Source organism: Falco cherrug, chromosome 9, assembly GCF_023634085.1.
Source record: "Falco cherrug isolate bFalChe1 chromosome 9, bFalChe1.pri, whole genome shotgun sequence".
Taxonomy (NCBI): domain Eukaryota; kingdom Metazoa; phylum Chordata; class Aves; order Falconiformes; family Falconidae; genus Falco; species Falco cherrug.
Genome location: NC_073705.1, coordinates 42415935 through 42434714, shown reverse-complemented (window position 1 = coordinate 42434714; position 18780 = coordinate 42415935). Strand labels below are relative to the sequence as shown.

The following is an 18780-nucleotide window of genomic DNA, read 5'->3' as shown; positions in this document are numbered from 1 at the left end:
ATTTCAGACCTCAAATATCAAGTATGCCGCACTGTCTGCCACATCACTAGGAGAAAATGTGTTGAGCACAAACCACAGTGATCCGGTAAGACAAGCAAGTACTCATGGTGCCTCAGAACAAGTAGCTGCCAAGTCAAATAGCGCAGAAGGTAAGATTTTGACATTCTGTTCTTTCATCTGGTAATGTTTGTGCAGTCAATGTACAGTTCATGAAACAAAAGTGTAGAGATATTGCCTGTGCATTGGTTTTGCAACCATGTTGAAGGAAAATACCACTGGATCTGCCAGATTCGTTGTCAGAGAAAGTAAACAGAAGTTGTAGTGTCTGAGCTGCACTGTTGATAGAAACACTTTAAGTCAACATAAATTCACTTGTAACATTTAATTTATTACCTAAGAGCAGAGGGAAGTAACCTATGAAAACTCTAATATGTTTTACAGCAGCATAACTTCATCACTTAAAACAATCTATGCTGGTTTAAACAATGTTGTATTTTTGCTTTTTAATGAAAGGAAAAAGTGAATGCCTTTGAGAAGGTTATTGCAGAAAATTGTGTAGATCAAACCTAGATGACACTAGCAAACAGACTTTATTTGCATGTTTCATAACAGTGTTTCGGTTATGCTGCCTTTTAAAGCTACAGGAACTAATGAACCGTTCCTGTCATTCTTGGAGGGAGGAAATGCCACTTCAAACTCCAGCAAACATGTGTAAAGGCCTTGTTTCCCTTGCAAATACTGATCAACAAGGAGATGCTGTTTTATTAAGGGTTGTGGTCATTTGAAATGCTGAATTGAATAAAAGGTACATTGCCCAATGAAGGTGGTGTTTGTAAGAACACGTTCTAAAGGTATTTGAACATCAAAAGAGGAGCTTTTACTCCAGCAAAAGTTATCTGAGCACCTGGCAAGTTTATTAAAACTGGATATAAAATCAAATTTGTTCAAAATACTTAGTCACTTCTGATTGTCAGTCTTCAGATTTAATGTTGACTAATATTACTTAAAATCTTTTGAAAAAGAAAGTACCTGGTGCATCTGCTATATGTGTGAATACTAACACCACCTTTGTGCATTCGAGCTTAGCTTTCTGACTTCTTAATCTTGGCCAAGTTGTTATCCTTGAAGACTACAATAATACTGTAAGGAAGAAGAGCAGATTTTGTTCTATAGTTGTCATTGCTTCAGTAAGTTCACTAGAACATAAGAGGGTTTCTGTTTAACTGTTCTCTTTATTGGTCTTGTAGGTTGCAATGATGCTTTTGTTGAAGTGGGCATGCCAAGAAGTCCGTCCCATTCAGCAAATGCCAGTGATCTGAAGCAGATGATGAGCTCTTCCAAACAGGCCTGTACTAAGAGACAAACGGTTGAGTTACTGCAAGGCACCAAAAACTCTCACTTACAGTAAGTTATATGTACAAATACAGATTAGTGGAACTTTTGCCGTGCAAAAATACGTAATGTGGTTTTGTACATAGAAGGGGTGGTTCAGTCCTAAGATACTCAGCTGGTATGAATTAGGCTTGATCTTTAGTCACATAGGTGATTTTTAGTCACATTAATATACCCCCCCAATTTGATAATTGCAAGCTTTGAATACTTTTTGTACATCCTAAGTATTTTTCTTTGGTTTGAAAAAAGTAAATGCATTTCCTCTCCCACAAAAATTGAGATTTTTCAAGAGGAACTTTTATTGCCTATTTCTAAAGGATAAATTTTTGCTCTTTCCTTTATTTATTGATTGCGTTAAGAAAATTCCTAACAGGCAGCCTTTTTCCTTTTGTGTGTACCTGAGGCTGTTTTCTTCTTAGAAAAATGATATTCAGGGCATAACAGCATGTTCTCAAACACTTGTCTCGATTATTTTTTTGTTTGGTTGTTTTTGTAATGAGCCAGCAGGGGGAAAGGCTCTTTTGAGTCACAGTATGTCTTGGCAACACAAGTTTTGTGCTTAACGCAATGTTTTGTCTGATCTACATAAAGTAGTGCTTTCACTATTCCTTTTGGGAACTGTTCATCCTCGCTCTTTTGAGATGCATATTTTCTCTTACGTTACTTACTGATGCTGTTAAAGCTATGTTATGTATTTCATTAATTCTATTCTCATTGTTTAGCAATCCAAGGATACCTGCTAACCGTGCTCGGTTGTTTGTATGTCTTGTTCTTGTTGTTGAGGATAATAATGCTCACAGTTTCTTCAAGGCATTTTTCTGGGATCGTCTACAGTATCTAAAACATGATCACTTTGCACTGAAATAAGAACTTACATTCTTCTAGAGTGGGCATAAAATGTGGCTGATTTTTAGAAAGAAAGGATTACTTTAAGAGGTGCTTTGGCTTGTAGGACTGCAATTACTGAAGCTTTAAAAGCAAGTAGACCCACGCTAACTTTCTTAGTCCCTATTATGCATCTCTCTTTATTCTATCTATTTATACTATCAATCTGTTGGAACTGATGAACTCCTGGCCTGAGCAAGGTTAAATGTCATGAAATCACTATGTAAGGATTGCATGTGATAATTCCAGGTACCAGACAGCTCAAATCTGAATGTGTAAACTATGCCTTGTGCATGATAATATAAGAAGCAGCAATAAATGCCTTGTTCCAGTGACAGAGAAACAAGTAAAGGGAAGCTGAGAAATTTGGAAATATTGCTAAAAAACACTGAGATGTTGTATACTGGCATTTCTTCGATTTTGCTGCCAAACCTCTCAAGAAAAGCTCGATTATCGAAATTGCATTGATGTTCACTGCTTGTGAAAAACACGACTGGAGTTAATAATGACTTTGCACCTGCAGTACTACAGAGAGGCTGCTCTCAGATGCAGAGTTAAGTGCTTCTGAAAGTCCCATGGCTGATAAAAAGGCTCCTGGAAGTGAACGGGCAGCAGAGCGAGCAGCAGCTGCCCAGCAGAACTCTGAAAGAGCACGTCTAGCTCCGCAGCCGTCATATGTAAATATGCAGGTACGTTTTCCTGAGTAAACCCAAATCTAGCGCAAAACTGGATAACTGCAAACTGAAATTGCCACGGAATGCAAAGGTGACTGACTAATATATGTACTTGTCATAACTGTTTCAGTAAAAGCATTTCCCAGCAAAGTCATTAACTCTTTCAGCTGAGAAGTGGGCTAACTAAAAGTTTTGAAGACAAAGAAGTCCTTATGCTTCAGCTGAATAAGAAAAAATTAAGTACAGAACATATTGGATAGCTATATTAGTCTATACAAGCATCATTGTATGTAAAAAATCTTACATTGTCATTCGTTGCTTTGAGAAGAGAGAATTATATCTTCAAAAGACACTTTACAACTCTTCATAAGCAGTGTCAATGGTTTCTTTTTTTTCTATAGCTACGGGTTCATATACAGGGGGATCATACTGCAGTAACTACACTGGTTTTGCTTTACAAATATGGATATCTTGTTTTTCTTTTTCTTGTACTATTCCTACTTGGTTAATTTGAGCCTACTACTATACTAATATATGTTATGGCAGCTCTTAGAGAGAGAGACCCTTTTGTCAAGCCATAGTAACAGAGTAGTTTTCAGTATAGATCTACCAGTGTGTGGGCATAATTGGACTGCATGGAGCAGTGGGACAAGATTAAAGTTAGTGTTTTACAACCCTTCTCCTTAATTATTTCTCTAGTGATTTCAAGTAGTGAATTCAACACTTTGGGCTAAATACTGATTTCTTTTGTAGTTTTGTGTGTGTTTAGACTCGCTAATCCGGAATTCAAAGTGTAACTTATTTAACCAGGAGTATTTAAACTTCAAATCTTCCACCGTCATAGGTTGTGCAAACACAAATATTTTTTTTTGCACTCTCAAAACATATGTTCTTTTCCTTTCAGAAGATGAGTGCGTGGGGAAGAACTAAACTTGAAAAATTATTAAAAGTAACTGTGGTGCCTAGATTTACTGTCTAAGATAAATATATTTATCTTTTTTGTACTGTTGAAAAATGCTTTAAATGCTAAGAACAGATGATTAAGGAAGAGAAACTATGCTTGAAAAATTTCTTTTTTAAAAAAAAAAATTAAATAGAATTTATACCTAAACATTCTGTAAATACTGCTGCAGCCTCACTGAAATGGATACCGGGTAGTTACTTAAAGTCTTTGTTACCTGTGTTTGAGTGAACATTTCAAGTAACTAAGGCTCTAACTGGACTACTATCAAATAACTGTGTTCAGGTTTCTTCTAGATGTATTCACTGGCTGCTCCAAAATCCTTGTTTTTTACAAAGAGCTGAGTACTGGGATGGCATTCAGTTAGAATGTCAATTAAGCAGTCTTCTGCATGTTTCATTTTTAGGCATTTGACTACGAACAGAAGAAGCTATTAGCAACCAAAGGTATGTGGATAAACAGTGGCTTTTGAGAAATGTGTTAGTACATGGCTGCAAGTTTTCTGAAGTTTCTATTTTGTAATTTGATTTTTAATCAAACCTAAAGCTGATAGTGAAACATTTGTATATTAGTTTTCATGTTGCAAAAACTTCTTAACACAAACATTGTATAAAATACAGTATAAACAGCTTGCAGATGGGATGCTGTCTGTGTGAGTATATTCATACGCAAATGATCCATGTTGTTTTCAGAGACCTCATAGCTGTAATACTTGATTTTATTTGGATGCAAATTAAACTTTAAGGTGTTTGTCACTAGCAAAGTTTCTCCGTATTTCAGGGATAAATTAAGTTACAAAATTGGTAAGGAGCTTAAGCATATATTTGACCCCGTTTAAAAATAAACCAAATACACCCACACCAAAAGAAAACCAGAAACCCCTCTTTTTGAAACAGATATAATTCTTCTGGCTTCCTTGCAGACCTATGGGGTTTAACTGTCTTTTGACAGAATAAATTGCCTTAAGGAAGGGTAGGATTCAAGCTGGGTAGCAAGTGGAGATGTTTAGTGTTTATGGTTAGGTGGGTTGAGGTCTGCTAGCATACATAACTTCAGGACTATCATCTCAATACCTTTACTAAGGCTGAGATTTACTAATCTGTGTCTGTTTCTTCCAGCTATGTTAAAGAAGCCAGTTGTAACAGAAGTGAGAACTCCAACAAATACGTGGAGTGGTTTGGGGTTCTCTAAGTCTATGCCTGCAGAAACTATCAAGGAACTAAGAAGAGCGAATCATGTATCGTACAAGCCATCTATGACAACTACGTACGAGGTATGAAAAACTGCTGTAGTGGAAGTTTATTTCTATTGAATGATACAGTTGTTTCTCTTGAGAAATAATTGTAACTTTTGTAAAAAGAAGTCTTGTAGCTTTCTTCTTCTGGTTCTAAATATTTAATTTTTTTTATGGTGGGAAGTGTTTCTTATGTAAATATTAAGGCATATGGAATACATGCAGCTCAGCACACAAAATTTTATCCACTTTCTAAATCTTATTCTAGCTTTATAGGAGTCTATTTCTGAAAATATATTTGTGTAAAGAAACTAAGCAACTTATGGGACCAAATGTCTCTATAGTTATAGACAAGTGGTAGAAATTTTGTGATGTAATTAAAACAGTGTGTATATAACAAACTATATAACACAAGTCACTGCATGGTGGAGCAGAATGTTAGAACAAGGAATAGCTGCAGCTCATCTTCTGTTGACAAGAGCTGTAGAACTGGAGGAGCTTTCTCTGTGTACTGTTCACTGGACCCAGAAATTCCCAGGGAGAAGCCAGCTTACAGCATCCAGCAAGTCTCTTCAGAGTCCTACCATGGGAACCTTCAGGGAACTTCTCTTCCTTTCATTTCAAAGCAGTTCTGAAGGTTTTTTAGTGCATTTCCTTGCTGTAATCTTTCCCAAATTCCATAAAGACACATCTTTATTTCTGGCCTACTTAACATAAAATGTACGTTTCTTCAGGACTTCATAAAGCATTTTCTCCAGATTATACCTATCTTTTAATGGAAAAGAAATACTCAGCCGTGGTAAAAATGTGCCTTGGTGTTCCCCATTTGACACGTGAACTTCGTGTCATTCAACTCCACGTAATAGGCTTGGATACATGTAATGAGCTGCAGTAGTAACTAGGGGGAGAAAAAAAAGCTACAACCAGCATCTGCGAATGGCGGGGGTTTTTTACATACTTTCTATAGTGTTAGAGCTGGGGTGGGGGGTTTCTCCCAGACCATGACGCACTGCTAACAGTTACTAAGCAGGCATGTCACTGTAACAATGAACACTTAGGCACTTGAATTCTGCCTACTTGCAAACCACAGGCTTCAATCTCTCCAGTGAAATGATAGCATGTTCCAGCTCTGGTTTCCATTTTTTGGTATAAGCTATTGTGGAAACATCTGGGGAAGCTAAAAATCTTGGTTTCCTTGTATCCCCCTTCTGTTTAGCAGTCTTCAACATAACTTGTATTAGAGGCAGTACTGCCATGCTTATTCCGTACACATGCATGTTTGAGTCGTGCGCTGAAGTCTTTGAACAGACGTAGTATTGGTATTCAAGTCTAATGTCTGGGAAGTTAATTTGTAAAATAAGCTCACCAAACATCTTCACAATGGTATTTTACTGTGCGGCCAGTTTTCTAGAAACGTTGGATGACATTTGTTTTACTTCACAACTCGTAGCCATCACTACAATGTAATGTAATGTGGAGGTCGTGCTTTTTCTTACTCTTCTGTAAGGCTCTCTGTAAGCCTTTCTTCATTTGTTAATTCTTACTAACCATAGCTCACACCTTTGCAATTTTGCCAATAACAAGGAGATTTTGCCCTTTTTTTTTTTTTCCCCCCCCAGTGATGTCAATTTTCCTGAATAGTAGAAATGATTGCTGCCTCCTAAGTCATGTTTTTCAATTGGAATTTGTTGCAAGTGTATAGAATTAAATTATTCATTTGTCTCCACAGATTTTAGTTCATGTAAATGTGTGGTATTAATAATGTCCATCTTTTTTTTTTTGGTACATCCCCACCCAATTCCGTAGTTAACTGCTACTTTCAGGGGATACTATTCCTTATTTTGGAACATTCTGACCCACAGTGATGAGAGTTGATAATTCATATTTTACAGGAATATGGAAATCTATTTTTAAAAAAATCTGCAAATTCACAAACCTTTGCAGAACTGTTGTTCTATTGTATACAATACTGTTAGCGAGTTTTGTGTACTTGATGCCCTTTTCTCCAGATATAATGTGCCTTTATGTTCTCTTCCCCATGAAGGGTTTTAGTCAATAGACTTTGTCTAGAATTTGCGTGGGAATTTGATATCCTGGGATATTTTGGAAACAAACATGGAAATACTGAGCAATTTATTTTGAAGCATGGTCTTTAAATAACTTTGGCAAACTGCATATGTTCTGAGCACACCTGCTGATTTTGTGTCCATTTGCAATTATTTGGCTATTGATCAACTGCCAAAAGAATGTTTGCAAGCATTAAAAGCTGTTTTGTTTTGTTGTCTTTTTAATTGAGCTGCTTCAAAGAGAACATCTGAGTCACAATGGAATTTCTCAGCAAAACCAGCCCAGATTTTCTTTTTGTGATTTGCAGGGCTCATCGATGTCTCTGTCACGGTCCAACAGCCGGGAGCACCTGGGAAGTGGCAGTGAATCTGATAACTGGAGAGACCGTAATGGGCTTGGACCCACAGCCCACAATGAATTTGTGTCCTCAATTGGCAGCCCCAAACGGAAACAAAATAAATCAGGTTAATAATTTCTTATGATCTGACTAAAAAAAAGATAAAATATTGATATCGGTGAATATTTATTTTAATATAAATGTGTCCTGAAATCACTAGGGGTTTAAATTACTGGCAATTACCTGTAAAGTAAACTTCTTTACAAATTGAAAAGTGAAAATGTATGCAAGGTTGTATAATATGATACATAAATGATGGTCCAAAAGGAAAACTTTTAAGGAAATTTTTAAAATGCAAGACACTCTTGCTTGAAAGCTCTTGTCTTGGAAGGGGTTTTCCAAGGTGTACTGAAAACAGACCTATAGATTTTTAGATCAAGGTAGACTATCTCTGTTATCGATGCAACAGGTCTTTATTGGGCTATGTACTCAGTTGTAGATAAGTCTCAAATCTGTGGTGATACTGAATTTTAAGGCATAGTTCTCTTTATGGTGATAAAAAAGCCTGTCCGTATGTCTGGCATGGCCTAGCACATGATTTCTAACTCTGGTTTCTGTGGATACAGGCTGTATAATGTTTGATATTTACAGATTAAAATTTTACTTTGGTTGAACTCCTTGAAACTTAGTTTCATTTTTAAATAACTTAATATATGCCTTTGTGTAAGAGTGAAAAATGAAGGTAGAGAATACTGGTCCATGCTAACTGCATTATGGGGAAATTACTGTGGCTGTTTTGACTTTTTTGTGCATTTTTCTTATAAGGCTGAATAAAACCTAAATCGAGATTAACTACTAAGTACACATTAAAAGTTGGACATTGAAAGAAAGGATAGCTTCAGTTAGAGAAAATATTCATGGCTGGTACACTCGTGATTAGTAATGATTTTAAAAAGCACATTAGCTCATCTGAATGGCTGCATACCATATTCTAAGTACTCACAGATCAGAAACAATTAAAAGTTTCTTTGAAATCCAGCTGTTGATGTTTCCAAGGTAATTGGACAAAAATGGAAGCTCTAGGTTAATCAAAACACATAAGGATTAAATTGTATTTATATATACATTAGAAGAAAATTAGAAACGTGAATACATTGACAGCGGGGAAAGCTGTTCTATAGCTGCTGTAGCTTTCCCACAGAATGAAATATGCAGAGGAAGAACAAAAGAAATACATTTGTTCAGCCAACTCATAGCTATTTACCTTAATGCATAATAATAATAATGTGCCAGAGTACTAAAATGAAGTCTTTATGGACACAGTTGTATAGTAGTGTTGAATTTCTTCTTTGTTTTTAAGATAATGCTTCCTGACTGCACCAGTATTTCTTAATACTGAGTTTTCAATACATGACCTTGCATCATTTGCTCCGAGTACAGGATCGTGAACTTCTGTTTGGGTATTTTTAGCGTGATCTTACTCGGATAGTGAGGAAATTAAGGCACCACCTTTTTAAGTCTAAAAAAATCAGCTGAGTTATTGCTTCATTTGTCAAAATGGACGTTCCCATTTTCAACATTGAGCAGTTTGCTGTATTTTAAAACTCTTTTCCAAAATGGAGCTGAGGTTTGTAGAAATTCTCTGAATTGTAAATCAAATCTCAAATGCTTCTAGGTAGTTTGTGCCCAGAAAACGAGAAATGTAGCATAGCCAGTTGTGAAAAATGGTCGTTTTCACATCCTATTGGCGTTCTATAGTGAAGGCCATAGCAGAAGTCTCTGAGGCAATCTTAATTTACTCAGCTGGGAAAGTTTCCTTTACCTCCTGCAAGCCTCTTACACATTCACTGTTACTCTTTTCTGTGTCTGTAGCCCCCTTTACACAAAAGCCTGACGGACTCCCCGGGAGCTATCCTTTTCTTATGCAGCATGAGGAATAATATTTATGAACTATGTGATTACATCCTATCAGTATGCACCCACAGAGGAAGGGGATTGCGCTGCTAAACTGGTTTACTTGGGTATAATAACCTTACTCTGGAAACTTTTTTTTTTTAAAGATACACCTTTTAGGAATGTAATTTAAAATTGTGTAGGGAGCGTATTTCTTCTGGTTTTAATCTTTTATAAAACTATTGCATTTGGGTTTTGTCTGAATTATACTAAAATAATGGCCAAATCAAGTGGGTATTATGTAGTTCCTTTACTAGGAATTGCTCCAGCATGGTTTTCTCCCCATCCAGACCAAAGAGGGCTGGTTGCATTTGTGTACAATGGTGTTTTCTCCAGTTGAATATTTTCAAAAAGAGGAGAGGAGGCTGAAGAGGAGGAAAAGCAGCGAGGTCTTGCAGCTGTTCCTATAAGGAGTTCCTTACTTCTTATACTTACTTATACTTATGACAGTTCACATAATGTGATTTTATTGCTTAAAAGATTTACCCAAATATCTTTCCATAGAAAAAAACCCTAGAATTTAATTAACAAAAAATTTCCTCTAAGCTGTTCATTCTGTCAGAGCACTGAGAAGCTTTTTTTGCTGAATAATAAAATTTAAATGTTTTGTTAATTTAATGATCTAATTGAATACAGTGTTGATACGACAGAAAACTATGCTCTTCTGTGATGTGACTAAAAAGTGCACTTCTTCCCTTTCAGCTGAACACTATCTCAGTAGCAGCAATTACATGGACTGCATTTCCTCGCTGACAGGAAGCAATGGCTGCAACCTGAACACTTTGTTTAAGGGATCTGATCTGCCTGAGCTCTTCAGCAAACTTGGTTTGGGCAAATACACAGACGTATTCCAACAGCAAGAGGTTAGTGTTCCTGTGGAAGACACCTTTGTGTTTGTAGCATGATTTCCAGCAGTAGTTGTTCTGTGTTTTGACCAGAGCCACTAAGAAGTCTCACTTTGTGACAGGATTTTCTGTGAGCTGTTCTTTCAAAGCTGTACTATGTATCTAAGTTTCCAGATAGCCAGCCTGGACATGAGTACTGTTTTGTCCTGAACCTTTGATTTATACTTAAATAATTAAACTAGGGTTTCAGATGTTTTTCTTTCAAAGAAATTTAAACCTTGGCTCCTACTTGTAAACTAGGATGCTAACTAGAATATAATGGCTTTTGGTCAACTTAGTGTTTGGGTTATGGAACTCAAGTCTGCTTTCAGGAGTAGTGTATTTTTGCAGCTGATGTTGAGGTCACATATTCATCCCTTGCTTCTTCCTCTACATGCCAGTTGACTTTGATCCGCTCCCAGCAGAGGGATATATGGTCAGTCATCTGTGTGAGCTTTCCACATCTGTACCAGCTAATCACAGTTGGTAGTATTTCGTACCTGTAGAATACTGCGTAGGTAGAATCAACTTGGTTACCTGCAGGTGGCTTATTCTGGTGACAGATTTAACTGTGTCACAAAAGTACAGTGAGGCCAGCTGCAAGACTCTACAGGCTTAGACACAGAGCCGCTGAGCTTGTCCTGAAAGCACTGTAGTTGTATGTCGGAAGTTGTGTGTGTCACACCACTGGAACTGAGTGTACTAGGGAGCAAAACAGGTGTCTGTGTGGTTTGTGTCAGTATCTCATGCGGTACAGGAGAAGGACGACAGCTGGATTTGGCATCTTACTGTGTTCTGGACCCATGGTCTGCTTTGCATCTTTATGCACCAGTTGTTGGTCTTGGATTTGCACCTGCATGATTTCTCCTAATAGACCACACCAAGTGGATTCTTGCACAGATTGCCATGTCATTACGAGTACCTTGTCTGTGTTCACGAAGACCAAACTCCAAGAGAACCTTCCATTCATGTTGCGTGAGTTGCTGTGGTGTACCAATACTTAGCTTGAGATTTGCTTCCGTGAGAGGAAAACTGCACATAGCAAGGGAACATTCCAGTGTGTACTACATTATTCCAAGGGTAGACATGAGGCAAATTTCTACCTTCTCCTCTTCACTAAGTCACTCGTGTGTGTGCACTCACAGAATCATCCCGAGTCCACTGAAGCGTCTTGCTGCTGTCTCAGCCCACAAGCAGCTGGATCTGCTGCGTTGCCTGCCAGAATTTCTTGCCTCCCTCCAATCATGCAGTTTAAGTGCTGCAGGGGAATTTTATTCCTGTGCACAAAAGTGCGTAGGAATTGGCTGCACCTGAGCTAATGAACTCTTTTTGGATTGCAAAGCACTGGCAGGTGTAGGATAGACACTGGCATGGGTTTGCCTGTAAACCAGTTTGAAAGTGGCCAGGTCAGTCCTCAATCTGAACAAATAAATCCAGCTGTGCCTCAGTTCTGTGTACAGCTCCTCAGGTCCATCTTCCCTGTACTTCCATGCATGTTAATAATAGTCATATTATCCCATCATTAATCCTTTCTTTTTATCATAGCTACTCTCCTAAAAAGGAGAGATGGCTGTGTTGGTTTCTAACACTAAAGATGGCTTTTGTTTGATGGGTAGGTTTTTGTTTTGGCTTTTCTTACCTCAATTGCTGATGAGGTGTGAGATGGGCCAAGTAGTTTGGCCAGAGTGAAAACTAAACAATTTGCCACTATGTTTCTTTGAATTGTATTGGGAGCAAAAAAATCTATAAATATACATGGTTGCATCCACTTTGGAATGCTGGGATATACTCTCTGCTTTAATTCAAATGTGTTACCGGTAGTTGAGCAATCATCTTCTGCTAACCTCCTACAGTCTGAGGCACCTGCTATATCTACAAACACGTAATACCTGACTGTTCCCAAGTACATTGTAGCAATTGTGGTAAATAATCAAAATCCCAAGAGTCACAAATAAGATTATTTGATCTTTTGTGCTCTTCTGAAACTGCTCATTTTTTAGCTTATGTGTCAGAAATGCAGAGTAGCAAATTGAGCACCTGTGTGAAGAAGCCATTGGAAAGCAAAGATTACTGCATTTTACAGCTACTCTGCCAACCTATTTGCATGTAAACAGCAAGAAAAAAGTTGTGAAGCTATTCTGAACCACATTCATGGCTTAATACTTTGGGGGAGAGACTTGTTTTGCATAATTTTCCTGTTTCTTTTTACTAGATTGATCTGCAGACATTCCTTACTCTTACTGATCAAGATCTGAAAGAGTTAGGAATTACCACTTTTGGTGCCAGAAGAAAAATGCTGCTTGCAATCTCAGGTAAATAACACAGATTATCACTTGTTGATTTTAAGTATTGTTTGTATCCTTCTCCAGTTGTGTGTTTAGGGTTGACAAAGGATCTTGGAAAGACTGAAAAGGAAGAATCTAGTATCCATAGGTCATACTGGCCTGCCCCTCAGAAGGCAGTTAAAACCAGCCTTTATAGAGCTTGCACATTACCAAGTAAGATGTCAGTCGCGTAATGCTGTTGCCCCCCTGTAAAGCTGGAGCTTGGTAAAATGTTTGTTTCCTAGCAGACTGTGAACTTTCTTTTATGCCCAAAACTGTGGGTCCTAGAAGCTCTGGGATTACAGACTCTGCAGCAGAGTCTGAACCGGCACTACATACCAGTCAGAAATGGTACCAGACAGAAAATCGGTTCCCTGTCCTCTACTTTATTGCTTAGCAGAGCAGTCATCATACTGGGAAAAACTTTCTGGTTTTTGGAAGGACTTTGGTTTTGTTTGGGGTTTTTTTGTTTAAGATTTGTTGGGGATTTTCCCAAGGCCAATTGTTTCTGCAGAATGCATAGGTTTTAAAAGAAGCAGCAACTCTCATTTGGAATTTTTCCAACCCACTTTACTTAAAAGGTCGTCTTACAGCCTCCATGCAGAAAGATGAAGGCCAAATGTGATTTCTTACAATTTGTTGTAGTAGTAACTAGATTTTTTCCTAATTGTAATAAATAGCATGAGATTTCATATTATAGTAGTGCTCTGTCATCGTTGTCTAGGCAGTGAATCTGTATCAGAGGAAGTGTTTTCTTCAAATGTTTCATTGTAACACTAGATCATTTTTCTCCTGATTGCATCTCTTCTACTGATGCCATTAGTGAATGTTTTAATGCATTTAAAATGGTGGCATAAAGAGTGTAGAGATGCAGTGTACTTCGCTCAGTAGCAGTCACGAAAATTTATGTAAATCTTTCAGTGATTTGTATCTACCATGAAGTTTGTTTACAGGAATAGAAAAGTAGGGAAAGGAAAAACATTTTGGATGAGCAGTTGCTAATACAAGCTTAGAGTACATGTTTGAATGAGATGAGCATCTGTTTTTTCTAAAAGTCCTTGTTAAAATATTGCTTCAGTGTTGTGTTTAAAATAAAGAATTTGCAGTGAGAAATGATCAAGATGCTAACAAGCTTTTTGTCCTCTCAGTTTACGTTGCATGGTAGTGCTGCAGCCGTACATTCTGTTTGCATCTACCTTCAGGAAGACTGCAGCCTTTTGAGTATTGTAACATAACCTTTTAAAAGCATTTTAGCTATGTCAATTTGATCTAAATCAGTGTTGCAGAACATTATCTACTCCACACTGTATCAAAGCCGAATAAGAATTGCACCAAATAAATGCCTGCATCCCAAGCATCCCCTCTTAACCTGTTGCTCTTACTATCCTCCTGTTGAACTGTTAAATTGAATAACTACCTCAAAGACACTTTCCATTCATACTGTTCTGTCTAAAATATTTTGTTTAATTGAAGTTTTGCCTTCGGTTTAGATGAAAATATTGAAATTAATTTCTGATGAGAAATTTGGTTTTGTGTATGACCTTTATAGAACTGAATAAAAACCGAAGAAAGCTCTTTGACCCATCAAACATCCGTGCCTCCTTCCTGGAAGGTGGAGCTAGTGGAAGACTGCCGCGTCAGTATCATTCGGACATTGCTAGTGTCAGTGGTCGCTGGTAGCAGCAAGTTGTGGCTCAGTCAGCTGTAAAGATGGACATGGCAATCCTGTGGACAGCCTTCACTGCACACCACCCTCTGCACTTTGGGAGTTTGGGTGTCAAGGACCAAAGCGTTTTGTCTGCACAATACTGTGCCAAAAAACAGAGAAAACACTTTTTTTTTTTTCCTGTTGTCTTTCAAAACACCAAATGTGGGTTACGTTTTACTCATGTAGATTGGACAGAATTTGCAATAATAATAATAATGATAACATAGGATTCTTTGTTTAGTATTTTATTACCTATAACTATAATGTATGCACTGAATTTTTACTTTGTTGAATGAAGGAAGACTGAAGAGCTGGGATGCCAGAGAGCATAGATTTTGGTTTTATCAAGATGGATTTTTCTGGTACTGCTTAAAATAATTATTGAGGTCTTTCTGCACTTTACATGTTCTGATTTCTTGTCCTGTGGAAATTTATTTCTTTCATTTCCATATCAATTTTTATATTGGCACTAATCAAATTTTTTCAGGTGTTCCTGCATTAAGTCACATCTCACTATAATGGTACTAGAATCTGGTTCTTGAGCAGATTTTTCCTTCTCTCTCTGTCTCCCTGGTAGTTATCTGAACTGAGTTTTTTCAAAATCAAGCCACCTGGTAGTGGACCAGTCCTTTCACGCTCTTACGAAGCAGTCTAATGCTGCTTGCAATACTACTCGCTCACTGTAACAGACGCAATGAAAGACCAAAATGGACCTTGTGGTATTAACCCTTTGCAGTCATATTTAACTGCTGCCTGTTACGCTAAAACTGTTTTTAATGGTTGTCTCAAAGTAAAGGGCTACTTTTAGTACCCTGCCACTAAAGGACACTTATTTATATCAGACTTTTATTTTTAGATTCTGTACACCTACAATACCTAACAGATTAAACTGATCTACTGCAGATTTATGGTAGAGGATGAAAGGTATTCATCAAAGTCGAGCTCTGGGCTGTCAGTTTGATTAAACAGACAACTAATCTAACTTGACAAGACAGCACTGTTGCCATGTGATAAATGACGCATATTACTTACATGACTATGCATGCAGCAATTAAACGACCTACGTAAAATAGGTGTAATAGCATCTGTTTTGTTCAGTCTAGATTTGTAATTGTCAGCTGCAGAAGTGTTTAAAACTCTGGAGATGAACTATTTCTGAAACAAGTTATGTTCAACAGAAAGAGTCCGTGTTGTAAGTGGCTAGAGCTAACTATGGCGTTCTTATACTGTGAAAGTCCAAAAAATTTGGCAATATTACTCCTCTGTCCTTACAGATGTCTTGTTATGGGTTTATGAAGGGTTTTGATATAATGAAGGAATTCATAAAGTGCCTCTTTCTGCAATGCAATATGAAATTTCCAAGCGTTGATTTGTTGAAAAGCATTCCCATAAGAAAATGTTGTGAATTACCTCTACTGTAATATAATTATTTCTGTTAAATGTACAAGCCTTTTGAGATGGACATAAACCACTGTCAAGTGCTCTTAACAGGAGGCATTAGAATAACATTTACAGTAGTTGGTTTTTATGCAAAAATGGGTGAGAAATATTTTGACACTTTCCTTGGATAATTCTTTCTTTTACGGTGAGAATACAAAGTGATGTATAGAGAAATTTGCACACACAAAGGGAATTTAAAGAAACCGTTACTTGAGGGCATAGATGATTGAGCAATAATGTAGTTTTGTTGCGGTTAGCAAAAAATAACTGCTCAGTACTAATTTCAGCCATATCTGCTTAATGGTGTATAGCTGGGTGACTTCCCCTGTAGATTAAGTAGCAGTTACCTTCCTCTGGTTTTAAAATTGTATTACAGATCTGAGTGATGTAAAACTGCATCTTGTATGCACGCAGTTGTTCACTTCAAAGTTACTGTGCTCAAATGCCAGAAGTTGGTATCCACATATCTGAGATATTTGTGTGTATGTGTGTTACACGGGCAAGAGCAACGTCATGGAAACCCTTGTGGAAGCCACACCTTATAACTCTATAACTATTGACACTTGTGCTTATTTCTAAGCATGTAGATAGTTCCATTCACATGGACTATTTACGTGCTTACAGATAAGCTGCCATTTAAACGTTTGCAATTGCAAGACCAGTGTTTGAAAATCAAATTGTATTCAGTCATGTTAATTTTATAAAATATTTTTTATGAAATAAATATTCAGCAACACTTTGTACGGAATTTTCTGCAACCCTTTCTTGCTTATTTTGCCTAAACTTAAAGCATCAAAAAACCTTTACACTCTTAGATTATTTTATTTTTTTTTAGTCTTTCATAAGTACATACTATGTATCTAGACAGTACTATACTGGAAACTGATTTTATTACAGTATTAAGTTGATGTGGTCTTCTGCTGAGCAGTGCTTGTATCATCTACACCAAAGTGAAGAATTTCCCATTAACAATGTTGTCTTTCAATAGGGCTTCACACACACAAAAAAACAAAACACACTGGAAGAAAAAGATTTCTCACTTATTTGATTCCACAAAGGGAATATGACAGTACAGTGTACCATATTGTTAGTGTTATATTATGCACAAATATTTGACTTGCTACATAAAAATGTTAGTTTAAAATCTGTGCCTTAATAGTGACCAGTTATCTGTAAATATAGAGCAGATACAGATTGTATTTTTGTGGGTTGTGTCCTTTTAGTGATTTTTTAAAAAAAAAAAATAAAAGATGAAATTAAAACATTAAAAATGGGAATTTTCAAAACCAATCAGTGTTGCATAAAATAAATTTATATAACTCCCTTGTATTCTGATCGGTTAATGAAGTATTTTTTTTATATAGAACCAGTTCCAGGGATGCTTGCTTGTTAATAAAATATAAAAAGCAGTATATGACATAATTGCAACATGTTTCTTTCACATGCTAATGCTCCATGTGTTGTACTGTTCTTTTTATATCACATGCAGTGTGTTTGTCTGGCTTTTAAATGAGAACACTTCTTTGAGATACATCTCCTAAACTCCTTTCATATTAATTTTTGTCTCTGGTTCAATTCATAACAGGTATTAATGGTTTGGCTTACATGAGTTTTATTCTTTCTTTGGTCTTCCTGTTTTAATGGCTATATATGTTCTGGCCTGGTCAGCAGGGTATTGTATGTGCTCTTTCACGATGGTCATTATATTATCACTGCCAGTGTAGAAGTGGGGAAAACCGACAGGGATTCTTTATTTGGGATGCTGGCTGTGCAGCCAGTCAGAATCTAGCAAGAGGCATAGCTTTCACACTGAGGTAATATGTACATATCGTTACATCAGTCTTGTCTGTCTGCTTGACATGTAGTGATACAAGTTTCGTATTATTTATTCAGTGCATTCAGGCATTTAATTATTCCAGCCTGATGTGTTTTTCTGTGTTAACTATTTTATACGCATAGGTCTCCGCTTAAATTTCAGTATTCCTGGCTCACTGACCTTTTAAAAATAGGTGAGGGATTTTTCTGAATACCTACTGAGAATTGTAGATGTGGGAACAATTCTGGGAAGGAAACAGATCACCAGAATCTTCTGTTGAGGGCAACTGAGGGGTGTGGTGCTGAGTACCAACTCACAAGGCATTGGCGTGAACTGAGTGGAGATTACACAGACAGGTGGACTTGCAAATTGTGCAGCATTTCTGATGCCTGAGGAATAGTGAGCTCCAGGGCTCTGAACCAAGATAGTTTCCTTTGTGGACCATTTGTTTGGGAATATTGCTTCCAACAGACTATGATGTGGCTTCAGTCAGCAGAGTGGTAAAGATGGTGTGGGAAAGAGGAGGAACGGTGATGCAGCATCAGAGCTAGGTGGCCGCTCTCCTTGTGTGAGCAGTGTTCCCAGCAGCTGGCGTGGCACAGCGTGAACAGGGCTGCCCCTGAATAAAGAGGCCTCGCTGTCCAGGTGTTCATCACCTCTCTCTGCTACCAGGCGGAAGAGCAAAACATGATTTCCAGTCTGAAGAGGAAGATGTCCACTGAGAAATGTTGCCAGTACAGAAAACAGGTGGATTCTCCAAGCTGTGTAAAGGTTAAAAGTGGGACCTCTGTCCCCGCTCCAATCAAACACTTGGTGGAGGATACTTTTTTTCCAAAGCCCTGGGAAACATGGTTACAGAAGGTATACAAGTACTATTGCAGGCTAGTCAGGAAAGGTGTGGTAGGCAAGGATATTCAGAAACTTGTGCTTGTACTGTGAAGCTAAGAAGTATTTGATTCCAGACAAGTCTGGACACTGCTGGAGCGACCTTTTATCCTTCAAGAACTGGCTTGCTTTGTGTCCCAGACATCTGAGCAAAAGAAAAGCTTGGCTGTTATTTGGAGTTGCTGCAGAGTTCTTGAGGATTTGTGAAGGTGGAAAAACA

General features: G+C 37.5%; 1 protein-coding gene across 1 annotated transcript in view; it reads left to right on the top strand.

Moving 5' to 3' along the window:
- BICC1 (BicC family RNA binding protein 1) overlaps window positions 1-17271 on the top strand; it is a 109322-nt gene extending 92051 nt beyond the window's left edge. The window contains exons 13-21 of the mRNA XM_055720886.1: window positions 8-149; window positions 1248-1404; window positions 2801-2966; window positions 4319-4358; window positions 5031-5185; window positions 7521-7677; window positions 10206-10366; window positions 12600-12699; window positions 14261-17271. Of these exons, the coding sequence (XP_055576861.1) occupies window positions 8-149; window positions 1248-1404; window positions 2801-2966; window positions 4319-4358; window positions 5031-5185; window positions 7521-7677; window positions 10206-10366; window positions 12600-12699; window positions 14261-14391 (1209 nt within the window). The 3' untranslated portion in view covers window positions 14392-17271. The remainder of the gene's footprint in view (window positions 1-7; window positions 150-1247; window positions 1405-2800; window positions 2967-4318; window positions 4359-5030; window positions 5186-7520; window positions 7678-10205; window positions 10367-12599; window positions 12700-14260) is intronic.
- The last annotated feature ends 1509 nt before the right edge of the window (window positions 17272-18780 follow it).